The following is an 18,754-nucleotide window of genomic DNA, read 5'->3' on the forward strand; positions in this document are numbered from 1 at the left end:
GCGCCAAGGGGCCGCGGTGGCCGGGCTCCGGGACGCTCCCGCCCCCACACCGGCGGGCCTGGCGCACGGGCTCCCCTCCCCCGGGCTGCTGGCGTAGGTGCCGAGCACCCGGCCCCCTCAGCGCGGCGCCGCACCGAATTCCCAGGACAGGTCTCCGGAGAGCGGAGGAGCCCGGGTGAGCTCCCTGGTGCCCAGCGCCCGTTGAGGGCAGCTACCCGGGCTGTGCCCGCCCCTGCTGTGCGTCTGTGGCCGGGGGGCGCAGAGCCGGGCAAGGCAGGGCAGCAGGGGGCGCCGGGCTCTGCCCCACACGGCGAGGCCCTGCCGGGCGGGGGGGGTCTCAGCTCCGCCCCGATCACTCACCGCCGGGCCGGCCGCTGCGGGCGGCGGGGAGCGAGAGAAGCTGCAGCAGCCGCAGGAGGAGGAGCCCGAGCGCTGGGGCCACTGCCCGCACCATGGCACCGGCTGCGCTATCCTGGCATCGCCGCCCGGGGCAGCGGACTTCTCCCGCCGCGAGACCCCATCACCGCCCCTGCAGCTCCCTGGCCGCCGAGCCCCGCCCCGCCGGCTTCCGCTGCTTGGCAAGGCCGGCCCCGCCTCAGCCCGGCCGGGGCGCCTCCTCTAGCCCTGGCGGGGGGGGAGCGGAACGACACCCCCCAGGCGCCCTTATCGCGGAGTGACCCCCCCCCCGAGACCTCCCACTCTAGTGACCTCCCTCGAGTCCCTTGGAGTCACCCCCCAGACACCTCCCATTCTGGAGTGACCCCCTCAGAGACTCCCTAGCCCCAAGAGTTCCCTGTATACCCCGACTCCAGAGACCATCCCCCGACAGTTCCCTGGGGTGCACCCCATAACCGTGAAGAGGCCCCTGGAGCTGGGGGTGGGACTCTGGTGATTACTGGTGGGGCTCTATGCTGGTGTAAAATAGGCAGAGCAATTTTGTAGCGTAGACATGCCTCATTCAGAATTAAAGCGGCCTTCATTTGCTCTATTTTAATTCACCATTAAGCTGATTGACTGCTTTAATTCTGTTTAAGAATGTCCACAGAGAGGTTTATTGCCGCTCAAATTCACACCTTTAATTAATTCAAAGGTTAATTTTCTAGTCTCCCTGTGTAGATAAGCCCACAAGTTGGGCTGATGGGAACCACAGTGGTGCTGCTAGAAAAATGCAAGAGCATATATGTGATCTGGGAGGCAGAGCTATCTCCAGACCTGCCGCAGTTCTGGCCAGAATTGATTTTCATTTAAATGAAAGTGATTTAAATCATCAATATTAATCATGATTTACCTCAGCAAGCAAGAAAGCCTTATTTAACTAATAATTGTGTTTTGCATTTGTACATTTTAGTTATTTTCCTAAAGAAAGATTACCAACAAATGAGAATCAACCTACAACATGTTAATTTGCAACTAAATATAGCCTTTACACTAAATTTGGTGCTTCTTTTTGCTAACCAGAAGAATATACTATATCAGTACACATTTAAGCAATTTACATTTCTGTGTAAAGAAATATCATTCAACATTTTCTATTTACTCTAGATTATGTTAAATTTTTTACTTGTGTTTTGTGCCAAGCTCTGGATAGAAATTCACATTCACTTAAAAAGCACAAAAACAGCACTATTTTTTAAAAATTTAAATACAAGTACTTTAAATTTGATCGAGAAGAAAAAAGTTTATCAAAGTATGTTTTGTATTTAAACTTATTTATTAAAGAAACGATTGCTCTATAGCATTAGTGAATTTAAATTATTTCTGGACACCATGTCTTTAAAGATTTTAACAGTAGTCAAGCTCATCCTCCCACACCTCATTTTTATTCATAGATTGAAAGAGAAAAGTGACTCTCTTGCTTTTTCAACTCAATGGTTTTCTCACTGTTGAATGAATTAGTCATTGAACTGAATAAATTGAAGTGAAGAAAATATTCTCTGCACCTGGAGAATCATAGAATATCAGGGTTGGAAGGGACCTCAGGAGGTCATCTAGTCCAACCCCTTGCTCAAAGCAGGACCAATTCCTAACTAAATCATCCCAGCCAGGGCTTTGTCAAGCCTGACCTTAAAAACCTCTAAGGAAGGAGATTCCACCACCTCCCTAGGTAACCCATTCCAGTGCTTCACCACCCTCCTAGTGAATTTTTTTTCCTAATATCCAACCTAAACCTCCCCCACTGCAACTTGAGACCATTACTCCTCATTCTGTCATCTGGTACCACTGAGAAGAAGAGCCAAGTGCTGTCAAAAGCTGGGTTCACTCATCAACTCTAGTTCCAGGTGCGTAGTCAGTGCGTTCCAGCAGTTTAGTGTGTTCTTTAAAACTGGGCAACAAACATGGATTGCTTAATATTATTTTTTGAATTTAATAAATTTAGGCCTTAATATAGATTGTCATTTCAAATTTAATTTTAAGTAGATATTTTTTAAATAAAAAAAATATTTACCCACCCTGGGTTAGGCTTTGGGGAAATTTCTCAGGCCTACTTCCAAAAAAAAAAAATCTTACAGCCCTTGGTGTGGCCAGGGCCATAATCCAAGGCTGCAGCAGTCAAATTCTGGAAAGGTTAGAGGGGGTACTGGAGAGCTCAGTTCTGCCCATTTAAGCAGAGTAGATGACTGCTCTTGCACTTCTGAGTGTGGATCCTGCCAGAATTCATGTGAAATCACGCAGAGATTCCACCCCCACCCCTAATTTATTAAAAAAAAAATCTTAGGTATTAATATTTGTTTGACTGACTGGCAGAGAGCTCAGGGTATGTGTGGAAGGTGCTGGAGACAACCAGGAGAACAGTCCCAGACTTTTTTTGCAGGTAGCAAGTAGAGCTCACCTTAAACCACTTCTCTGCCCAAATGCAGGAATTTGGGTGATGATACTGGGGAACCTGCAGGCTGACAGTCCAGATTTACCAGTCATCATTTCTATGTAGGTTGAGTAGGGAGCCCCAGTTGTTCAATGTGGTGTAAGGGGAACTGGGGCAGTTTTACAGACTGGAGTCCTTGGTGGTATAATCCCTCTCTGATAGGGCCAGGGAAAGGTGGGTGATCATTGGAGTGTCCCCCACTCAGCATCAGGGGAGACTTGTGTGATTAGAGTCTGTTCCTGTTGTGACCCAGGAACTTCTTGAAGCTAACTGGTAGAGGGCACAGGAGTTGCATGGAATTTTACAGGGATCCCCTGGGTCAGTTATATGCATAATTCACTAAAAGGTGGCATATGAGATCTCAGAGCCAGTACGACACCAGTGATCATAACCACTGTGAAATGTAGGTAAGGATAATATGTAAGGAGCTATGTTCCTAGACTGGAAATTACAACCTTCATGTCTGAGTTAAAGAAGGTCACTAGGAGATGACAAACACGTCACTTTTTTCTGACAGGCAGGCAACACATCTATCTAGTTATATGACAATTTTGTAACAAATTGTCAAGAAATTACAAAAATCTACAGAGAACACACAGCTGGAGGGTGTCCGGTTTATGAATGAAGATCAAAGGACTGTATGATATATCTGCAGTTGCAAAAGGACACCCTTGTATCTTTAACCTAGAAAGTAAGCTGAGAGCGGGTTTGCATCTTGAATGGAAGATCACAGCCAAGCCTGGGTGTAATACTTTGGAAGGCTTTTGGGTGAGCTTTAACTCTTAGGACATTATGTCCTATTGGTTAAATTTAGGCTTAGTGTGTTATGATTTTATCGTATCCTTTGTTTCCAATATTTATGCTTGCTATCATTTGAATCTCTGTACTTTGTTAAATAAACAGACTTCTTTATAGAGAAAGGAAGTGTATGTGCCATATTAAGCTGAACCACGTTCTGCAGTGTAACTGGAAAGACTGAGTGCACTCTCCCATTGGGAACAGAGGATGTTCTGAGAGTATCCAGTGGATCAGAGGCTAGAATCTCCAGACAGATGCTCAGAGAACTCAGATGTTCCATCCTTAATCTGTAAAGAGAGCAGGTCTGGCAGAGGCCTGAAGGGCAGTGCTTGTGCTGCCAGAGGCTGGAGGTGTCAGGGACTAGACAAGAATTCCTTACTCTAAGGCAGTGGTTCTCAACTATTTACCATTGTGGGTCACATATGTGGCCCACAATGTGTTATGTGGGCCGCATCCAATACTACCTCTATGGCCCTGAGGATGTCACATGGGCCGCAGCTCTGTGGTGACTGGGCTGCAAGTGGCCTGTGGCCCAGAGGTTGAGAACTACTGCTCTAAGAGCAGGTGGTAGGGAGGTGCCTCACAACCTTGGGTACCCCAGGGAAGTGTCACATCTGCTGTCTCCTCCATTGTGGTTCAGTTTTAGGGAAGTATTAACAGATGTTTATTGACACTATGGAATTTGTCTGTTGTTTCCATGATGACCTCTAGTAAGAGGCACATGCACTGCCTACTCCTCCCTCTTCTACAGCAGTGTCTCTCTCTTCAGGCCATAGTGATTAGTATCAACCTTGTGACAATTGCAGCATAGGTATGGAGCTGCTGGGTGTTGCCCTGGGGGAATGCACCTCTTTGTTAGAGCTGCAGTCATGTAGAGGGAGCAGATAGCCTTTTATCCTTAGTAATTTACATGAACAGAGCAGGGGGTGAAGTGGCAGCAGAAACACATTTAAAAGTTACCTTTTAGATTGAGCCCCTGAAATACTGGTTCTGGCTGGTTATTGCTAGAAGCAGGTGGTGACAGATGAGACAGCAATGAGAACACAGAATCATGTGCTCCTGATTATGTCACTTGTGCTACTGGAGCACTGTCTCCTGAGAGTTCAGAGGAGACAAAAAAAAAAAGTATGAGGGGGAACAAGATACTGTCATAAGTGGAAGTATTAGCACCCTTATGCCACATTGCCTCCACTGGAACCAACATGGTTGAGTGGGATGGTCAACTATCCAGGGCATGTTCCAAGAGTTCTGCTTTGCCACATCATACACCATAGGAAAAAGTTACCTGGAAGTCATGCAAGAAATCCAAGACTATATAAAAAAAAAACCCTGACGATAGCAATCCAACACAAAAAGTGGAGCCATCTACAACTACTCCACAACCCACAGAACACTACCTCCAGGAGAAACCTTGCCACCAGTACCCACCACATGATAAATTGATGTTGTATAGTGTTCAAGTCTGCCCCTCACTGAAACTGAATTATCTGTACTCAAGGGACTGAACGTCTGCCCCACCAAACAACCTGATACCATACTAACGTGGAGAACTAGAAGAATTCATCCACCGTCTCTGCCTCAAAGAATTATTTCACAACAATGACACCACTCACAATTACCCCATACCCACTGACAATCATAAGAAAGGACAGTCATCTGACTTGACACTGCAGGGTGGATGAAAACACTCTTGATCATTACATTTATTGCTTCATGGGGGGGAAAAGTTGAAATCCTTAGCAAATATCACATTCACCATAATCTCTCCACCACCAAGAGGACAGCCACATAGTCTCTGAAATCTAGCTACCGGATAGTGATCAAACCAGCAGAGAAAAGGGATGCCATTGTAGTCCTTAACAATGACGACTACTTAATGAGGCCAACAACAACTCTATGACACCTATAAAGAACTCCAAGACTCCACAACACAATTTACCCAGGAATTTAAGATAATAAAATCCTTCCCCAAACAACTCCAAGAGAAACTCATCCCCCACAAACTCACCCCAGGGATCTTCTACACCAGTGGGTCAAGCTTTTTTAATGGCGACCCCTTTCACATCACAAGCCTCTGAGTGTGACACCCCCCCCCATAAATTAAACACACTTTTAAATATATTTAACACCATTATAAATGCTGGAGGTAAGCGGGGTTTGGGGTGGAGGTTGACAGCTCACAACCCCCCCTGTAATGACCTCATGACCCCCTGAGGGGTCCTGACCCCCAGTTTGAGAACTCCTGTTCTACACACTTCCCAAGATACACAAACAAGGGAACCCAAGCAGACTTATCATATCTGGCCACGCCACTCTTATGGAAGGAATATTGGGATTCCTAGAACCATCCTCAAACCACTCACCACACCAAGGGCCAGTTTCCTCCAAGACACAACCCACAGGCGCCGACCTTCCATAGTGCCGAGGGGTGCTTAACCCCTGGCTCTGCCCCAGGCCCTGCCCCCACTCCACTCCTTCTCCCAAGGCCCTGCTCTGCCTCTTCCTCCCCACTTCCCCCACCCCTTCCTGCCCCACTTCACCCCTTTCTCCAAGGCCCTACCCCACCTCTTCCCACCCAGTTCTTCCCCCTCCCCCGAGCGCGCCACATTCTCACTCTTCCCCCCTCCCTCCCAGCCTCCTGCACACTGCAAAACAGCTGATTGTGGTGGATGGGAGGCGTGGGGAGGGAGGTGGAAGCCCTGATCCACAGGGCCCACTGGTGGGCGGGATGCGCTAGGGGGCACTGATAGGGGGGCTGCCGGTAGGTGCTCAGGACCCACCATTTTTTCCCCGGAGCACCCATGAAGTCAGCACCTATGACACAACCAACTTCCTCAACAAACTCCACAACATTAACCTCCCCCGTCAGAACACCATTCATGCCACCATGGATGTTACTTCCCCATACAACATCCCTCACAATGACAGCATAGCTGCCTGCCTCAAATATTTACAAGACAATGGGCAACACTCAGATAGCCACACCAAACACATCACCAATCTCATTCATTTCATCCTCACCCATAACAATTTTACTTTAACAACACACTTTGTTTCCCCATGGTTGGCACAGTCATTGGTACTAGAATGCTCACCAATATGCCAACAGCTTCCTGGGCCACCTGGAAGAAGAATTTCTAGACAAATGCACAACCAAACCCAACAATGATATTTCCATCCTCTGGACAGACAAACTCACTCATAGATTTCCACCGCAACTTCAATAATTACCACCCGTCCATTAAACTCTCTCTGGAACATTCCCACACTAGCATCAACTTCCTGGATACCATGATCAGCTTTAACAATTAAACCCTTCAGATAACTATATACACAAGAAACCCAGAGATCATCATGCCTGTCTTCATAGACCCAGTAACCACCCCAAACACACCAAGAAATCTGTTATCTACAGCCAGGCACTCGGATTCCACAGAATGTGCTCAAAGGGGAAAATCTAGGATATAAACCCCTAACATATTCAAAACTGCCTTCACCAAACAAGGACACTCCACCAGAGTAGATGTAATCATGGAATGGGCCACCCAAATACACCAAGAGAACTTGCTACAATACAGAAATAACCCCCGCCCCCAACCACACATCCCTAATTATCACCTACCACTCCACACTGGATCCCATACAGGGTATCAAACAACTACAACCCATTCTCAGTAGGCACACCATCCTGAAAGAAAATCTTTCCTGCACCCCCTTCTCTGACCTTCAGACAACCCCCAACCTCATCAGAAGCAAGATCCCCACAGACCACCTCAAAGTGGCACCAGACCCTGCCAGAACAGGTGAAAAACTTGCGAACATCTCTCTGCTGCTACAGTGATCAAAACTGCCCCATAACCCACTTTCCAAGATACATGGGTCCAACGCATGCCTATCACAATATGTTGTATACCTCATCCAGTGCACTAAATGCCTGATCACTCTATGTATCTGACTGATCATTCCTCATCTTCAAATGAAACCTGCACGATACTTTCAAAAGATGAGCCTGGGATCTTAAGTCCATAATTTTGATATATACTAAAAATTATGGACTGAATAGAGACTCTGGATTTATAGCTTATTCAAGCATTCTGTAAACCATCACTAAGGCCCCACAATTGCTTTCTCACCCCTCCCCCCCTTCCTCCCTATGACTGGAGGGGTGTTGATGGGCCATTTCACTTGAATGGTCCCTTGAATTATGTGCGAACTACTTATGCTACACAATCTGTTCCACCTTGTATTTAGCAGTAACATTCTGAGGGCAAGTCTACACTACAAACTTGTATCAGTGCAGCTTCACTGATGCAGCTGCACTGCTGTAGCACTTCTGGTGAAGACACGCCAATGGAAGAGAGCACTACCATTAGTTTAATAACTCCACCTCCACAACATAGCACTGATTACACCGGGGGTGGGAGGTGGGGGTTAGGTCAGTGTAACTACCTTGCTCAGTGGTGTGGATTTTTCACACCCCTGAGTGAGGTAGTTATAGCAAAGTATGTAGTGTAGACCTGGCCGGAGTTTCCAGAACTGAAGAAGAGCTCTGTATGAGCTCAAAAACTTGTCTCTCTTACTAAGGGCTTGTCTACACTGGCACTTTACAGCACTGCAACTGTCTCACTCAGAGGTGTGAAAAAACACCCCCCTGAGCGCTGCAAGTTTCGGTGCTGTAACCTGGCAGTGTAGACAGTGCTGCAGCGCTGGTAGCTACGCCCCTCGTGGAGGTGGCTTTTTAGAGTGCTGGGAGCCTCTCTCCCAGCGTTGTGCCAAGACTACACAAGCCACACTAAAGCGCTGCCACGTTGCCAGTGAAGACGTGCCCTAACAGAAGTTGGTTCCATAAAAGATATTACCTCCCCCACCTTGTCTCTGTGGAGTCTGGAAGGAATTCCCCCCTGCAATATGATGGGTTGTTTCCCTTTCATTCTGAGGAGTTGAGTTCACTTCTAATGCCAATATGGAAACAATATTTCAGAGTAAATACCAATCACAATATTGGTTCAGTTCCCTTCTCAATTCTCATTTGTTCGTGCCAGTTCCTAAAAACTGCAGTTTTATATTAGTAATCAGCTCACACCTTATGCTCCTGGTAGGTTTACTGGTTGCCTTCAAAGGAGTTAGGAAGGAATTTTCTAGGTGGATTTTCCCCCCTTCTGTGGAGGGAATCAACAAAACCTCCAATGCCATTGGACCTAATTGGAAATCTCAGCAGAAAGGTCAATATTGGGCAATGGAGAGTGAACTATCCTCATCCCTCCCAATGAGGGCTAAACCCTTTGGGGAAGTGTGGGACGCGTGCACTGCCTTTGCCTATGTTGCTGTGCCTCTTGTGTGCACAGAAGTCAGTGTAAAGCAACCAAAAGCAGATGCTTTGACAGCTGCCTCCTCTTGTGGCTCTAATAAGAATTGCCACAACTCTTTTAAAAGTTAACCAAACATAAAATTCCCTCCCTTTGAAGTTAATGGGAGTTTTCCATTGACTTCACTGGGACTAGGACTTCACCCCAAGACCAGGTGCAACACTAAACAAAAAACAGCCAACCAAATGCACCATGGACATAGTCAGGTGTCAGGGACACCTGCAGTGATACATGTGTGCCTGGTTAGAACTGAATTGCTGCCTGGCTAACTATACAGTTTCTGCTTACAGGGATTTTTCAGGCGTGTAAACAGGAGTTCAAAAAAACATTTCAGGACTTAAGCTGAGCAGAGAGCCTCACTCTTGAAAGAGCACTTTTTACAAAATTTGAAATATAGCTGGAGGGAAACTAGGATTGTTTATTGAAGTTAAATTATAAAAAATAAGTAATATACAAATAAGACAGTGACATCAGATGCCTTTGAATGGATCCTATATAGAGCTTAAATGGACTCCTCCATGGTGGCCAGTTTGCCTCCACAACACATTTTTCCTTATCTCCCAATATGGAGACCCTTGGCTCGCTGAAACAGCAGCTACAGGAGGTGTAAAGAGACAGCTCTCTGGCTAGGCATCTGTGCTGTGCCTCTATCCTTATCTCAAATATGCAGGAAATCCAGACCCCAAGTGTTAGGCTGGACACCCCAAGCACAATGGCTGGGATTTTAGTACCAGCACAGCACTAGTTTCTTGTGGCTGGGTCCTTCTGAAATGTACATGTGAATAATCAGATTATCCATGTCCTTGGCTATGGCAGAGCAGCTAGGTACATTTACATACTGTCACGAGAGCCTAGAGATTAGGGTTTAGATAATCAAAATCCACTTTGTAAAAAAGCCAGAAATATGGACGTAAGTAACGGTCTTGAAGAGGACCATTGCATTTTCTCAGGAAAAACATTAAGCTCCAGTGGTCTCCTGCCTGCAGCCATCACGTAAGAGAGCATGGCCTACCTGTTCCCTCTTGTCACCCTCATTGGACTATCAGAGAGTTGCTCAGGTATGCTCTCCAATACCACATGGCCCTGCAGCAAATATCTGCAGCAGCCTCAAAACCCCAGGGTACAATCCAGCCCTGAAGGTTTCTAAATGTCCTGCAGTATGACCTAATGTAATGGCATGGTGCCCTCCTCTCATGAACACCCCTCTGCTCAAGAGTGTCTGTGGTCTTTAGGTAGACACAGGCCTGGTATTGGGCTGTACCCACAGGGCTTCTGCCCTGGAGGCAATGGTTTCACCCTTTTGGCCTATTCTGGTCTCAGCTCAGCCTCTTAACAGTTCAGATCCCCTTCTTGAGGTGTATCTCTGTCCAAATGTAGGCCACATCCTCAATGGCCTATGAGGGGGTGGGGAACCAGGCCCACTCACTACTCTAGGTCCCAGCCCAGGGACCATATAAATAGCAGTCACATTGCACCATGTCCCTTTAACTGCACTGCTTTCAGTTCCCTGGGCCACTTCCCCACAGCCCCACCCTTATCCCAAGGCTCATCTTAAGTTCAGGCCCAGCAGCCAGCCAGGAGCTCTTCCTCTCAGCCCTGGTCCCCACTAGCACTGAGCTGTCCGTGGTGCCGCAGTTCCCGGAGCACCATATGTAGGGTCCTGCCAAATTCACAGCCATGAAAAACATGTGTCAGACTGTGAAAACTGGTCTTGTGTGCTTTTGCCCTATACTATATAGATTTCATGAGGGAGACCAGTGTTTCTCAAATTGGGGGTCTTAACTCAAAAGAGAGTTGTGGGGTGGGGGGTGTCACAGTATTGCTACCCTTACTTCTGCACTGCCTTCAGAGCTGGGTGGCCGGAGAGGCGTGGCTGCTGGCTAGGTGCCCAGCTCTGAAGGCAGTGCCCCACCAGCAGCAGCACAGAAGTAAGGGTGGCAATACCATACCATGCCACACTGACTTCTGCTGTGCCGCCTTCAGTGCTGGGTGGCCGGAGAGTGGCAGCTGCTGACTGAGGGCCCAGCTCTGCAGGCAGCAGCACAGAAGTAAGGGTGGCAATACCATGCCATACTTACTTTAAAGGCAGAGCTGCCACCAGCAGCAGTGCAGAAGTAGAGCATGGCATTGCCACCCTTACTTCTGCACTGCTACCTTCAGAACTGGGCTCCTGGCCAGAAGCCGCCACTCTCCAGCTGCCCAGCTCTAAAGACAGCACCAGCAGAAGTAAGGGTGGCAGTATTGCAACTCTCCCCCCCACACACACACCTCTTTTTTGGGTCAGGACCCCTACAATTACAACACTGTGAAATTTCAGGTTTAAATAGCTGAAATAATGAAATTTATGATTTTTAAAATCCTATGACCATAAAACTGATCAAAACGGACCATGAGTTTGGTAGTGCCCTAACCATAAGCACTACTCTGGCTCCAGCAAGGAACTGCCTGTCTCTGGCTCTGCAGCTCCTTTTTATATGGCCCTCCTGGGCCCTGATTGGCTGCTTCCCCTGCAGTCACTCTAGGCTGGTTGGAGGACTCCTCTACTGCTCCTTTCCTGGGACAAGTGTGTCAGGACACTAAGGCCTCCAGCAAGGGGCCCCTGGGCTTAGTCTACCCCATCACACCTAGTCTACACTTAAAGCATTTGCTGGTATAGCTGCATGTGAGACAAAGCTTATGCCACCTAAAGACATCTTTGGACAGTACTTCTTAAATCAGTTCCCCAAATGGAATAAGCTATACCAGCAACAGACTTTGCTGGTATAATGTCTACAGTAGGGCCTTTACTGGTATAGCCATGTCCATCAGAGGGGTGATATTGCACACTCTAACCGCCATAGCTATGCCAACAATACTTTTAACGTAGCCCAAGTGTATGTTAAAATGGTTTGCTCCTTAGTGTCAGCATTGCTCCATGACTCTGATTTGTCAGAGCATTTCTCCCATATTTTAGGCTCATCACATCAGTTCAAATCCCAGACTCTAAAGCAGGGTTTCCAACCATTGCCCCTGTTGGGGGTTGGGCTAGATACCTCCTGAGGTCCCTTCCAACCCCGATATTCTATAATTCTATGAAGGCAGAATATGTTATTTCAAACAGGGGCCACCATCAGTGCTAAGGGCTTTGCATAGGTAGCCACTCTCTGGGTGCTCCAGGGCTAGAGCACTGTGATGTTATTAATATAAGCTGTGACCGTATAGATCATTGGTGCAACCACTATTATATATTTGCAGCAAATATTGTACAAAGGTTGTCATGTAAGGTGTCTATGAAAAAGTTATGATTTGCTAATTATGATTATGCTATCTGGGTGTGTATCATTTTTGGAGTCTGAAGTTATGAATATTGGCTACATACTTGTATATCAATGTGTTTTGATTCTGAAGTAGCCTTAGTAAAGCATTTGGTCAGCTTCTTGAGAAGGAATTTGCAAATTAAGTGCCCAATCAAGAAACACTTAACTGACAATGGGCCTTGGGAGATTCCAATCCACATAAGAAGTCTTCCTAGCGATGTTCAAGATAGCATGTGAGCAATTGCTGCTACCTGTAAAGAACTGAGTCATGCATGGACATGCGACTTGCCCATGTGACTCCAAACTCCATTTTGCTGTAATTTTCCACAGTAAGAACAAAGAGGTTCTCTTATACCTAGAAGAGACTATAAAAGGCACCTGCCTCATCTCCATCTGGTCTTCCATCCTGCTTCTTGCCTCTGGAGGAACTTTGTTCAGAGCTTCAGTTTGTAGCAAAGGACTGAATGACCCATCCCAGGTGTGGATATACTTGATTTAAACCTGCAGCTTATTCCATTGCTGCCACAAGCCTGAACCAAGAACTTTGCTATTACTTTATGTAATTGATTCCATTTAACCAATTTTAGCTCTCATCTACATCTTTTTCCTTTTATGCATAAACCTTTAGATTCTAAAGGATTGGCAACAGCGTGATTTGTGAGTAAGATCTAACTTGTATAGTGACCTGGGTCTGGGGCTTGGTCCTTTAAGATTGGGTGAACCTTTTCTCTTTTACTGGGGTATTGGTTTTCATAACTATTTGTCCCCATAATGGGTGGCACTGGTGGGGATACTGGGAAACTGAAGTGTCTAAGGGAATTGCTTGTGTGACTGACGGTTGCCAGTAGGGTAAAACCAAAGTCTTCTCTGTTTGGCTGGTTTGGTTTGCCTTGGTGTGCAAAGGAACCCCAGCCTTGGGCTGTAACTGCCCTGCTTTAAGCAGTTTGGTGGGACACAGAATGTCAATTAAGGACAAAGCCAGCATAATTACAAGCACCCACAGGGAAAAAATGGTGGGTGCTAAGCAACCACCAGCAGCTCCCCTATCAGCTCCCCCACCCCCTCAAGCACCTCCCATTCAGGGCCACCTGGCGGGGGCCTAGGCCCTGGGCCCCACAGGAGCCCCACAAGCCCTGGCCTGGCAGCGGTCCAGGTCTTCGGCAGTGGGGGGCCCTTCAATGCTGACAAAGACGCAGAGCGACTGAAGAGCCTCCCCGCTCCGCTGCCGAAATGCCGCCTAAGACAGAGACCACTGCCAGGTGAGTACAAGCGCTGCAACTCCCCTGCTTTGCCCCAGGCCCCCTGAATCCTCTGGGCGGCCCTGCAGATCAGTGCCTCCCCCTCCCTCCCTGTGCATCCCGCCCACTGCAATCAGCTGGTTTGCTGCATTCAGGAGGCTCTTGGGGGAGATGGAAAGGACACAGCATGCTCGAGAGTGGGGAGCGAAATTGGGTGGGAAGAGGCAGAGAGGGGGTTGAGTGGGAACAGGCAGGGCAGAGATACAGCCTTGGGGGGGAAGGGGTGGAATGGGGGCAGAGCCTGGGGCAGAGCACCCCCCAGCACTTCAGAAAGTTGGGGCCTGTGGGGGCTCTGTTCAACTCCTTCTGGGGCACTTAAGGACAAGGAGCCACCCCAGGGAATTCCCCAGGCTGGATGGGGGAGTTCCCAGGGAACACAGAGCAGGCTTAGCCTGCTCCAAGGCCTCACACTCTCCAGCTCTGATACTGGGGTGGGGAAGGGTCAGTGCTGGAGTACATGTCAGCAGCTGGACAAGTGGTGTCCAACCTGTGGCCCAGAAATCACTTATGGTCCTTGAGCCTCTAAAACGTGGTCCTGGTGGGTGCCTGCATTAAGAAAATGTGTATTTGAGGATGAACTGAAAACCAAACTACTCCAACCAGCTGCTGTCCCTTCCCTGCTGCAGCTGCTCAGCAGTGCCCCCACTGAGGCCGCTGCAGTGCTGTACATGTAGGCATGGTCTAACTCTCAGGAAGATTGTCTGTACATTTAAATTCAACTGCCATCAACGTGTTGAAACCTTCATGAAACCACAGCTCAATTTACACAATAAAGGGCCCTACAGTAAAGCACAAAAACAATTGAAGGAGGTTTTGGAGGGACTTATCTACAGTCTGATCCTGTTGTCTCATTCTCAGTGGAAATCCAGCTATATCTAATTAGCAACAAAGAGCTACCATTAACTAAAAATTAAAGGTAACTTAAATATAAGCAATCACTTGACCACATTTGTAATATGCAAGCAAAATAAAGTCCAGATCAGTGACAGATAAGAGATATACTTGGTGCTTTAAAAGGGCTCATTTCACAAAACTGAAAACAATTATGAGCCATATCAGCTCAGAGAAAGAATTTAAGCAGTAAAATGTGACTGATAATTGGGAATTGTTTAAGAACACTTTATTGGATGCCCAAAAAGCCATAATCCCTCAGTCAAGGAAAAAGGCTGCATTGGTTAAAAATAATAATAAAATAAATCTGGTTTAGAGGGGGAAATATATATACACACACACGATAAGGATGAAAGGGGAAGTTGATAGTAATTAATATAAATCAGAAGCCAGGAATTGTAGAAAATTGATAAGGGAAGCAAAGGAATACAAGGAGAAATATAGGGCAGCAGAGTTAAGGAAACTAAGTATTTTTAAAATATATTAGGAACAAAGAATTCTAACTATGATCCATTACTAGATAGAAATGGTAGAAATATCAATAATGCAGCAAAGTTCAGTAAATATTTGTTCTGTATTTGGGGAAAAACAGGTGATAGTCATGACATATGGTAACACTTTTCATTCCACTAGTATCTTAGGAGGATGTTAAACAGCAGCTACTAAAGTTAGACATTCTTAAATCAGTGGGTCTGGATAACTTGCATCCAAGCATTTTAAAAGAGCTGGCTGAGGAGTTCACTGGACCCTTAATGTTGATTTTCAATAAGACTTGGAACACCAGGGAAGTTCCAGAAGAAAGCTAATGATGTGCCAATATTTAAAATTAATTTAAAATTTAAGCATATGGGGCAGTGTGATGGGGTACACTCACTTCTAGGGCACCTCTTTGCACCTTGAACATAAGAACAGCTATACTTGGTCAGACCAAAGGTCCATCTAGCCCAGCATCCTGTCTTCTGACAGTGGCCAATGCCAGGTGCCCCAGAAGGAATGAACAGAACAGGTAATTGAGTGATTCATCCCATCACCCATTCCCAGCTTCTGGCAAACAGAGGCTAGGGACAACCATTCCTGCCCATCCTGGCTAATAGACATTGGTGGACCTATACTCCATGAATGGATCTAGTTCTTTTTGGAACCCTGTTATAGTCTTGGCCTTCACAATATCCTCTGGCAGAGTTCATTGTAAAGAAATACTTCCTTTTGTTTGTTTGTTTTAAACCTGCTGCCTATTAATTTCATTTGGTGACCCCTAGTTCTTGTGTTATGGAGGAGTAAATAACTTCCTTATTTACTTTCTCCACACCAGTCATGATTTTATAGACCTCAATCATATTAGTATTCTCTTTTCCAAGCTGGAAAGTCCCAATCGTATTAATCTCTCCTCATATGGAAGCTGCTCCATACCTCTAATCATTTTGGTTGCCCTTTTCTAATTCCAATATATCTTTTCTGAGATGGGGCAACTACATCTGCATGCAGTATTCAAGATGTGGGTATACCTTGTGTGACCGGTTCAGTCACAGAGACCCCCTTGGGACTGTCACCTGACATGCTGAAATTACCTCTGAGCCTGTTTTCCATGCCAGCTTGGGACTCCAGAACACTGCCTTGTTGAGCCAGACACACTAGCCTGCTGCAACAGAGACCCAGGTCTGGTCCATACCCCCAAAGCTGCAGACTTTAACCAAAAACTGCTCAGCAGGTCACCCATCTCCAACGCCCAGTTCCCAATTGGATCCAAACCCTAAATAAATCCATTTTACTCTATATAAAGCTTATATAGGGCAAACTTATACATTGTCCGCCCTCTATAACACTGATAAAGAGATATGCACAGCTGTTTGCCCCATCCCCCCATTAATCACTTACTCTGGGTTTACTAATAAACCAAAGTGATTTTATTAAGTATAAAAAGTAGGATTTAAGTGGTTTCAACAAAGTTACCAAGCCGAACAAAACAAAACATGCAAGTCTAAGCCTAATACATTACTCACCCTCAGAGATGTTCCAATAAGCTTCTTTCACAGATTAGACTCATTCATAGTCTGGAGCCAATCCTTTCTCCTGGTACAGTCCTTGTTAGTTCCAGCTCAGGTGGTAACTAGGGGATTTCTCATGACTGACAGCCATCTTTGTTCTGTTCCACTCCTTTATATAGCTTTGGCCCAAGGCGGGAATCTTTTGTCTCTCTGGATCTCTACCCTCAGAAAAGTACCAGATTTAAGATGGATTTCAGCATCATGCAACATGGTCACATGTCATGTGAGACCCCAACCTCCATTTTTCCTGGGCTGGCTTGCAAGCCTTCCTGTGTTCATGTAAGTAAACAGAGCCATTTACAACAATTGGCCTAGTCAATGGAAGCCATCAAGATTTTAAACCACCATCAATGGCTCACACTTTGCATAATTACAATAGGACCCCAGAGTTATACTTTATATTTCTAGCTTCAGATACAAGAAGGATACATACAAATAGAAGGAATGTATTCAGTAGGTTATAACTTTTGTTATGATACCTTACAAGAGACCTTTTGCATAAAGCATATTCCAGTTACATCATATTTACACTCATAAGCATATTTCCAAAAAACATATGGAGTGCAACATCACACCATGAATTTTCTCTTATCATCTAGCCCTTTAATGATTCCCAACATTCTGGGTCTGGGAATATAGGGTTGTCAATAGTCCCTTATTATTAGGAATGTCCCTTATTTTTTTTTCTCTGTACAACAAAATCAAGAGTTGCTAAGTGGTGCAAAAAGCAGCAAGAAATGCCCCAATGAATGTAGGTGACTAATACTAATAAATGAGAGGAGGGATGGGGCAGAGGTGCTAAGAAAACAGTCCCTTATTTTTTAAATACAATGTTGGCAACCATAGTTAGCTCTCACCTGGTCTGGTGCCACTCTTCCATCTTTTCTTCACACCATGCCCCCTCCCTCCCACCTCAGAGTGCTCTCTTTGTGAATCAGCCCTCCTGCCAGGTGACTATTTAATCCTCCATTTTGGGGTGCTAGAGTCCTACTGGAGAAGTTGTCTGTATGCTGTAACAGTCTTCTAGTACAAACCCAGATTCAGTGCTAATTTCCCCAATGGCTAGCTAGTAGGGGAACCCAGGCCTAGGGACCCTATGCCTAGCAATCACAGTCTACTCAATCTCAGATCTTGTTGCTGTTTCCATGAGCTCCTTCCTACCTCACTTTTCTATCTCTTGGCCCATCTATGGGTCTACAAGCCCAGGCTTCCTCTGCTCCCAGTGGCTACTTCACTCCTCTCAGCTTTTTGCCAGACTCTGAAGTCCAGGGCAGCATTGCAGGGCTTACTGTCACCCTAGAACTCCTCCTTGTCCCTAGCCAAATGCCTTTCTGTCTAGGGTGTGACTGCAAAGCTCCTCTTTACAGCCTTCTCTAGCTCTCAACTTCCTGGCTTTATACAAGCTCAACCTGCCCCTGCCCAGCTGGACTTGATCATCAGTCTTTGTCAGAGCCTGGCTCACCTCCACGTGTAGCCTATAAGGTTAATTATCCCTTTTTAACCTGTTCAGTCCTTTATGGGGTGAACACCCCACCACAGGCAGACAGGGCATTGTGTGATATCATAAGAACTGCCATACTGAGTTAGATCGTTGTCCATCTTGTCCATCTGTCTCCAACAGTGGCCCATACCAGAGGTTCACAGGAATGTACAGAAGAGTGTAATTGTGGAGTGCTCCACCTCTATCATCCACTCCCAGATTCTGATTGTCAAAGGTTAGGGTCATCCTAAGCATAGGGTCATATCTTTGACCACCTTGGCTAATAGCCATTGATGGACCTATGCTTCATGAATTTATGCAGTTCTTTTTTGAACCCAGTTACACTTTTGGCCAGCACAACATCCCTTGGCAATGAGTTCCACAGGTTAGTTGGATGTTGTGTGAAAAAGTACTTCCTCTTGTTTGTATTATGCCTGCTGCCTATTAATTTTATCCAGTAACCTCTCATTTTTGTATTATGTGAAAGGGTAAATAACACTGAATTTTTCCACACCATTCATATTATAGAGCTCTATAAATATTTTATAAACCTCTGTCATATCCCCCCACAACTAAATAAAAAAGACTAACATCTTTTTTCTAAGATGAACAGCCCTACTCTTTTTAGTTTCTACTCATATGGAAGCTGTTCCATACCCTTGATCATCTTTGTTGCCCTTCTCTAAACCTTTTCCAGTTCCACTATATCTTTTTTGA

General features: G+C 46.1%; 1 protein-coding gene across 1 annotated transcript in view; it reads right to left on the reverse strand.

Annotated features, from left to right (window-relative positions):
- PGAP6 (post-glycosylphosphatidylinositol attachment to proteins 6) overlaps nucleotides 1-544 on the reverse strand; it is a 62,127-nt gene extending 61,583 nt beyond the window's left edge. Inside the window, exon 1 of the mRNA XM_044980424.1 lies at nucleotides 361-544. Within this exon, the coding sequence (XP_044836359.1) occupies nucleotides 361-454 (94 nt within the window). The 5' untranslated portion in view covers nucleotides 455-544. The remainder of the gene's footprint in view (nucleotides 1-360) is intronic.
- Nucleotides 545-18,754: the final 18,210 nt, after the last annotated feature.

The sequence above is a fragment of the Mauremys mutica genome, chromosome 11, assembly GCF_020497125.1.
Source record: "Mauremys mutica isolate MM-2020 ecotype Southern chromosome 11, ASM2049712v1, whole genome shotgun sequence".
NCBI classification, from domain to species: domain Eukaryota; kingdom Metazoa; phylum Chordata; order Testudines; family Geoemydidae; genus Mauremys; species Mauremys mutica.